This window comes from Microtus ochrogaster, chromosome X, assembly GCF_000317375.1.
Source record: "Microtus ochrogaster isolate Prairie Vole_2 chromosome X, MicOch1.0, whole genome shotgun sequence".
Taxonomy (NCBI): domain Eukaryota; kingdom Metazoa; phylum Chordata; class Mammalia; order Rodentia; family Cricetidae; genus Microtus; species Microtus ochrogaster.
This window is the reverse complement of record NC_022026.1, coordinates 38,464,587-38,472,805: the sequence shown is the minus strand read 5'-3', so window position 1 is coordinate 38,472,805 and position 8,219 is coordinate 38,464,587. Positions and strand designations below refer to the sequence as shown.

The window sequence follows — 8,219 nt, the reverse complement described above, 5'->3', positions numbered from 1 at the left end:
GCTCCAGGACAGGCACCAAAGCTACAGAGAAAGTCTCGGGAAAAAAAAAAAGTTCCTTTTAGGATTAGACTTTACAGTGGAAGAATGGTGAGCTGTCTCAAAACGTGGCCTCGAGTAACCTCAGCACAATATCTCAGAACCTTCCCAGGATGGGGTCCAGCAATGAGTCTTTAAACATGTTCCAATGACACTAATGTAGTGTCAGAGAACCAGTGGCTTACACACTTTAGATCGTCTGCAAACCATAAAGGGTATTTGAAGGTTTTTAATCATCAAGCAGTGGTGATGCAAAACCTTTAACCCCAGTACTCGGGAGGCAGAGGCAGGCAGAACTCTGAGTTCAAGGTCAGCCTCGTATACAAAGTAAGCTCCCAGACAGCCAAGGCTACACAAAGAAACCTGTCTCATAAAAAGATGTAAAGAAAAAAATCAAAAAATAAAATTGCAGGGCTAGAGACAGCTTAGTATGTAATGCTTGTTGTGCAAACATGGAAGACCGAAGTTCACATCTCCAGCATCCATGTAAAAAGAAACCAGTCGTAGTCATCCACACATGTAACCTCAGTGTGGCCATCAACAGAGACAGGAGGATCACTGGAACTTACTGGCTGCCAGTCTAGCTGCAGGCTCAGTGAGAGACAATTGAGAGCAATAAAACAGGGTACCCAATGTTTTTATGGTGAACATGTGTGTACACATACACTTGAACACACACAAATCCAACACAAATCCAACTAACAGGGATTTGGATGTAGCCCTGCTAGTAGAGTGCTTGTCATGTATGCAAGAAGCCCCGGGCTTGCTCCCCAGCACTACAAAGTGACACATGACCAAAATTCCAGTACTTAGGAACTAGAGGCAGGAGGATCAAAATGTTAAAGTTGCCACGGTGAACACATTTAATCCCAGCGCTCAGGAGTAGAGACAGGCAGATCTCTGTAAATTCAAGGCCAGCCTGGTTTTATAGAGCAAGGTTCAAAACTGGCTCCATAGCTACTGAGAAACTCCTGTCTTGAAAAACCAAAAACATCAAAATTTAAATGTCATTCACAGCCTGGAATATTTAAGACCCTGACTCAAAAAGAAAACTGAAAATTTACATTTAAACTACAGAGAACTTTAAAAGTTACTGTGTGCCCATATAATAGAACATAATTTTTAAAAAACCAAACTATTCAAGATTTTTCCAGTTTTTAAAAGGAAGATTTATTTAACAAGTTTCACTTAGTACAATACATCTAAATGGAATTCACAATACAAGGTAAGATTTAAACCAAAGCCTCAGAATTCCATACAAACAACATGACCAAACTCCTAAAGTATTGGTATCACATCTCAAAATTGTCCCAGATCTTTTTAAAAAAAAAAGTGAAAGTGTACACTCACGTGCCTTACAGGATATTAAACCAAAAAGCTAGAATTAACAAACATGCCAAATGTTGTCACTTTGAATCATAGACACAGCTCCTATAGTTTTTACAGAAAAGCATGTTTCTCAACATGCATCTGAAGTTTTTGATGTATTGTGGTATAAGAGCAACATTTAACATAAGTGAAACTGCTTTAAACCTAAATATGCTTACTGCTTAAATACACCCCTACAACATAACTAACTTGAGGAAAGCTGAAAGTGGATTTAACAGTTATGGTCAATACTGAACTTGTTATTACGTCCTAGATGAATATTTCAGTGTTCAAAATTGCTGAGCTTAAAGTTTGAAAACAATCTTAACTTTCACTTTACAGTAAGCATGAATCACAAGCTTGTAATGCAAAACTATTAAACTTAAATTTTGTTCTTAAAAAAAAGGAGAAAAAGGAAAGAAAGAAGCTGACCAATAGTGATCAGAAGCAATTGTATTACCCATTTACCGAGCATACTGGATATGCTGGACATCCTTCCTACTCTATCCAGTTCCTATAAATGCACAGCTGTTATTCCTGGAGCTGTTTGATGTTCCTTCTCTCCCTAAGCAAGGTTTGACTGATAGTCACTCGAGTTTTCCTGAAGAACTTGGTCATATCCACTCATACTGCTCTGACCTCCATACCCACCACCATACCCACCACTCAGCTGCTGGCTGGCAGGACCTCCATAACTAGACTGGTTGGATAAACCCATCCCTCCCATCATCTGGCTACCATAAGCACCACCGCTTGCCCCTGCTGTAGAATTCAAAAAGAGCTCTACGTAGCTATGATCGTAAGCTCCTCCGCTTGTCCCTGCAGTAGAATTCAAGAAGAGCTCCACATATCTGTGCTGCATATTAGCTTTATCTTTTGCCATAGCTGCCACGGCATCTTCATGAGTAGCAAACTCAACATCTGCCTCGCCTGTAACTCTGCCATCAGGTCCTATTTCAATGTGTACTCTCATGGGATTGAGAGGTGAGAAGAAATTGTAAATATCATTCTCAGTAGCTCTGTATGGTAACCCCCTCATGTGTACACAGTGCCCTGTGGTGCTCTGGAAACTGGACCCACCATCTCCGTATCTATGATCAGACATTCCTGAGAAACAGTAGTTTAGGTCTCTTCCAAATCTATCAGACCCAAAGCCATACCCGTCATTATACCCTCCATAGTCATCATAGCCTCCATACCCTCCACCATAGGCACCCCGCCTCATTCTTTCGAACCCAGCTCCTCTGCCAATGCTATTATACCCTCTTCCTGCCCCTGGCCTATCATAAGGACCCGGGCGCTGCATAGTCATGAGCTTTCGAGGCGGATCATAGTGGGTCCGGACTTCAGCTCTGCTACTCTTGAAGATCTCAATGTACCTGTGCCCTATTCTTTCCTTGTGTTTCTTTAAGGCCTTTTCAGCTATCTCCTGTGAAGCAAACTGCACGAAGGCCTCCCCTGTGCTGCGCCCCTGAAAGTCCACCGGCAGTGTCATCCCATTTGGCACAATTTCCAGCCCCGAAAAGAACTGAACAATTTCTTCCTTGCTACAGCCAAATGGGAGTCCTCTAAGCCGTACAAAGCCATCATTGGCAGTATCAGGACTATTCGGACCTGTATGCTTTAACACCCAATCCATTTCAACACTGTTGGACTTGAATACTTCAACATATCTGTGTCCCATGGTTTCTCTGTCTTTCTTTAAAGCCAATTTCACTTCATCTTCAGATTCAAGTTCGACAAACGCTTCACCACTTGGTCTGCCTTCTCTGGTGTAGATGAAACGAACACCTGATGTGCCATTTTGGATTTTGCAATCAGAGAAGAAGCGCATCACTTCCTCGGCTGAGCAGGACCAGGGGAGGCCCCTGACCTTCACCACGAACCCCTCCCGGCCCTCTGTGCTCAGCATCATGGTGACTGTTGGGCTCTTGGTGGCAAGCTTGGCTCAACACAATTTCAATGTGGCTTTAAAAAAATTAGAAAAGTATTGTCATGAAAAATTGTACACAATATACTAAGAGAAAACAAAACTGTTATAGAAGCTCACATCAGTAACTTCAAAAGATAGCCACATGGACAAAAAGACTGCATAAAACTATCAATTCATTCAATTAACAATTTCTTATTTCATTTTTATATGCATATATCCAGTATAATGAATAGTGATTATTTCTTGGTAGCAGTACTATAAGACTTGCTTCCATGAATATATACATGGAATATCTTAGTACTTTTTTGAATATTCTAAATTTTCTGCATTGACCCAATGCATTAACATCATAGAGAGAAAATTAAAATTAAAGGTAACAAATAAAACTATATCTCATTATATACAAATAAAATTTTCTTTAAATCAAAAAACAAACAAAACTAATAGGATACAAGGCCATTAATATCCTAAGAATATAAACAATGCATGCAAATCAATAAAATACAGAACTATTAAACCCTAAGAGGAAAAAACATTAATGGGAATTTACATATTCAAGCATCTTTTAGATGCTAGGACCAATACTCAGTTCTGATGCATAAGAATCAATGAGTCCAGAAAGGGCTTACAGTCCTAAAGGAGAACTGTATGCCTTTACCAAAGGTAAGTGCAAATACACAGAATAAAGGAGGATCGGTTGATGAAGTGTTAACAATTGGAGGCAGAATGGTTAATTGACTCAAACAATCCTGATCCTATTCAGGGATCCAGAAACATTTTATAAAAAAAATTTTAATAGAGTACAAAATGGAAGGAGACAGAAATCAAAAGACAGGGCTGTCAAGAAAGAGGTAAGATCCTGAGGGTTCTATTTAATACAAGGAGGCTAGACTCTTGTTTGGTTCACAAGCATGATGATTCAGTATTCACACCACTGTGTGACATATACCTCCCCCAAACCTTAAGACATTGGGATATTACTGCTCTGACGCTGGGTGTGGAGAAGGGAATATATATATAGCACCTTTTATGGATTTTAAACAGGAGTGATGTCATTATAGCCCTTTCAGACTTATCACCCAGGCAACTGGAGCATTCAAACAGAAGACCGGGGGGCTAGGTGAAAAGAGCAAATTAAAAAATGACCTCTTAGAGATGTGTCAAGAGATCCATTTAAACAGCAGCAAAGAGGTAGGGGGGAAAATGCTATCTGCCTAAATAAAAAAGTGGAATCTGTAGGAATTGATAAAAAAAAAGATTATGGATATTAAGAGTTGATAGGTGTGGCGGTATTCAGGAAGCAGAGGCAGGTGGATTTCTGTGAGTTCAAGGACAACGTGATCTGCTTAGTAAGCTCCAGGAAAGCCAGGCCTGCAGGGTGAGACCCTATCCCAAAACAAACAACAAAAGAAGATATAGGACTGCAGGCAACTAAGAAATAATGACTGGGAGAAGTGGGAAGAACACACTAATTAGTCAAAACATGCTAACACCCAATGGTCAGTCCTGAAAACCCATACACTAGGCTGAGCAGGCTGGAGTTGGATATTCAGGAACATGCACACACGCCGCCAAGTAACAACTCAGAAAAAGAGGCCACAAATTTGAAAGAGAGGAAAATGGGGAGGTATTTAAACATGGGAGGGTGTGAAGGGAGGAAAATGATGTAATCATAACTTCAAAAAATTTAAATACAGCATAAAAGGAGTATATAGGGAAAATGTCTGGGAAAGCTTCAAACTTCAATCACTGGAAATGAAATTTAAAGTAAAATAAACATTTTTAACATCAATCAAAAACAGTGGAGATTAAACTGTGACAATAAGTCAACATTATTTACAACCAGAGTTCTCTAAAAGGATAAAAACTGCTAACTATTCTGGAAAAATATTTTCATAGTATTTACCACACCTTCTGAAAGAAAATCAATCCACTTCAGGTATGTGCCTTAAGGAATTATCTGAAATTAAGAGCAGGACTTATTGCTGGAAAAGCATTTTAGGGAGAAAAGTGGACCATTATACAATTAATATAAAGTTATAAAAATTTTAAATGAGTCAAGACCAAAGCCATTTTATAACCTCAATTATGTTAAAGTAAAAATTCACATACCCTTTGACCCTGCTAGAGTTTCTTCCAGGAATCTGCTCGACAGAAATACTTAAGAATGTTTGCTGCAGCACTGTAATGGCAGAAAATGAGAAAACTCAATAGCCTTCAACAGAGACAGATAAATTCTATTTCTACCTTTATACGGATTTCTATGCAACCACTTATGAAAGACGTTTGCTCTTACCTAGAAAGATTTCCAAAATACATTGAATGAATGAATAGATACAGTATAATCCTACTCCTATTACAATACAAGCATAAAACACAGTGTATAAACGTGTGAGAGACGATCTGAAAGGAACTTCGTATAAGATAAATTTGGGGACCAAATGGAGGGCAAGGCAGTAGAGGTGGCTTTTCACTTTAATACTATACACTTTCGAAGTCTTAATCCTTTAAGCTCACTGTATTGGAACAAACGTAATCTTAGGGAAAAAAAATATAAGCATGGGAAATACGACCAAAAAAATTTTAAAACCTTTTTGTGTGAGCTGATGGCGACTGGACCTCACATGTTAGCAGTGGCTATTGAGTATATGCGTTTTTCCCATTCTTTTTTTATGCATGCCTAACGGTCTGCTGAAAGAATAATTTGACAAAACATCCCAGGGACAACGGTGATTTCTACAGCACTCTGCCTCAATAGGTCCTCCCTTGTGGCTGGGAGGTTTTGCTTCCTTACATTTCCTGAGAAGGCCACCAGGACTCTGTTACCTAACGTAGTAACCAGGATTTGTGAGTTAAGAATCTGTGTATTTGTACCTGTGTTACAGCACACTTTTTGTAACAGTAATAAGAGCTGGAAAGTGCTGAATTGTGTCCCTTTTAAACGAATATATTACTTTTCGAATGACCAAAATTCAACGCGTAGATCGTTATAAGCAGAAAAACAAACGTTCAAATAATTAAGTAAACGCATTTACTGGGCGCCTCTCGAGCACGCAGTAATTGCCCAGCTCACACTCTAAGGGTGGAATTCACTCGGGACCCCTCGCGACCACCGGGCGATTTGAACAGTTGAGCGCCTGAATGGATGGAGCGGTACTCCGACCGCGGGTCTCATTATGTTTTTTTAGGGTTTTCTCCTAACTCCGGGCCGTGTTTTTGAAACGCTTTTCACCTTACGGGTCCCTCTTGCGGGAAGAGGGGGAAAGGTCCCCGAGACCCGGCCACACGTACCGATTTACAAAAACACGCACACAGTCACGACCGCACGACCGTCCACCATTTCCCCACCAGGCGCTGCGCAGGCCGCTTCCCGGCACTCGGGGAGGGGGAGGGGGGAGGACGCGGAGGGGGGGGGAAGCCGAGCACGAAAAAGGCGGAGGCGACCCCGGATTCCGCTCTGCTCTTCCTTATCACCACCCAGGGTCCCCAGTTCCCACCCACACACCAACCTCCAACGAGACCGGGGGATTTTCCTCCTTCTTCCCTCAAACAGCTATAGCGAGGCGATAGACGACGACCAGAACTACTTCTGCTCACGTAAGCGATTGGTCACGTGAGCGCCTACGTCATGTGAGATCTCGGTCACGTGAGCAACTCTCGGCTTAAACTCGGGATCACTGAGGTGCCGCACTTCCTCCCGGTTTGGAAATGGGGTGGACCAAGGTAAAGAGAGCGCCAATCTTATTGGTTAATGTATGTCTTACGTGATTGTTCATTGGTCTACCGCTGGCGCTAACTGTCCAGTTGCCTGAGAAACGATGATGTCATTATTAAATAGTTCATCCATGATTGGTCCGCCCCAAGGGTAAACTTAAAACTGATAGCTGCAGGAAACTGAACTAAGGAATTCCTGTGACCATGAAGCTTTTTAGAGGAGATTCGCGACTGGTCTGTGAGCTTGCGCTTCGACCCCTGGCTTTAGTTTTTTTGGGCGTTCTTGAGGTCAAAGCACTGGACAATGGCTTGGCACGTACTCCTACAATGGGCTGGCTGCACTGGGAACGGTTCATGTGCAACGTCGACTGCCAAGAAGAGCCTGATTCCTGCATCAGGTATTGAGTGGCCGTTTCTCTTTCCGTGTGTTTCTTTGGGAGTATTAGGTAAAAGGAATGGGAACATTTGAGCTGAAGGAGTAGATCCCCTACTGTTGCTGCTTCTTTATCCCCAACAAAACATCCATCCGGGATCTGGACTGCCCTTAAACTGTGAGCTGCCCCGAGATGAAAGACAGCCAGCAAGCCACTGCTTTGCTTCCGCTCCCTCTCTTTCTGCACTGGGATCTTTTCATATATAATTTGGTTCAATGCAGACACTTTGGGTTTGTATTCTGCCTTTGTTTAGTAATAGCCTTGAGCTAGCCATAAGCACAGTTGGAATGGGTAGGAGGATGACTAAGACCAATGTCATTTTTTCTTTTTGGATCACGGGTTCTTAGGCTGTACTGAAGCGAGAGTTAGAGAAACCATGAGATCACTGAGATGTCCCTCAACCCCTTTTCCTTGAGTGTGGCATCAGGCTGGAAAGTTGACCTGAAGGAACTTTACACATCAAAGGTGAGAGTTGAGACCTGGTTGAAGCTATCTGATGTTCACAATACTAGTTTGCAAACTAGCATCTTTTTTTAACTCAAGGAGCTCACACACACACACACACACACACACAAAGCTGTAAAATTGCTGAGCGAGGTGGCACAGGACTAATCCCAGCACTCCTGAGGCAGAGGCAGACGAATCTCTTTGAGTTCAAGGTCAACCAGGGCAGCAAAGTGAAACCCTGTCTCAAAAAGAAAGACCTTTAAAATGGTTATCTCAGGCCGGGCGGT

General features: G+C 41.8%; 2 protein-coding genes and 1 non-coding gene across 4 annotated transcripts in view; 2 read left to right on the top strand and 1 right to left on the bottom strand.

The window, feature by feature from the left end:
* Positions 1 to 1,181: 1,181 nt before the first annotated feature.
* On the bottom strand, positions 1,182 to 6,956 carry Hnrnph2 (heterogeneous nuclear ribonucleoprotein H2). The gene is made up of 3 exons (XM_005358690.3): positions 6,847 to 6,956; positions 5,450 to 5,519; positions 1,182 to 3,372 (listed from the first exon to the last, which is right to left on the bottom strand). The coding sequence occupies exon 3, from the start codon at positions 3,317 to 3,319 to the stop codon at positions 1,970 to 1,972; it is 1,350 nt and encodes a 449-aa protein (XP_005358747.1). The 5' UTR covers positions 3,320 to 3,372; positions 5,450 to 5,519; positions 6,847 to 6,956; the 3' UTR covers positions 1,182 to 1,969.
* Positions 4,228 to 4,328, top strand: LOC113457487. The gene has a single exon (XR_003378045.1). It is a non-coding gene; the product is annotated as a small nucleolar RNA U13 (small nucleolar RNA).
* A 117-nt stretch (positions 6,957 to 7,073) lies between the features above and the next one.
* Gla (galactosidase alpha) overlaps positions 7,074 to 8,219 on the top strand; it is a 9,930-nt gene continuing 8,784 nt past the window's right edge. The window contains exons 1-2 of one of the 2 annotated variants that reach the window (XM_013350605.2): positions 7,076 to 7,449; positions 7,833 to 7,950. Coding sequence is in view for 1 of the 2 variants with exons in the window: in XM_005358689.2 (XP_005358746.1) it covers positions 7,256 to 7,449 (194 nt within the window). In the remaining variant the exon portion in view is untranslated. Of the gene's footprint in view, positions 7,450 to 7,832; positions 7,951 to 8,219 lie in introns of both variants that reach the window. The other variant, XM_005358689.2, reaches the window with a different exon arrangement.

Bases quoted from the DNA above. Each gene is read 5' to 3' on its own strand.
- Hnrnph2 (XM_005358690.3), bottom strand. From the start codon at position 3,319: ATGATGCTGAGCACAGAGGGCCGGGAGGGGTTCGTGGTGAAGGTCAGG.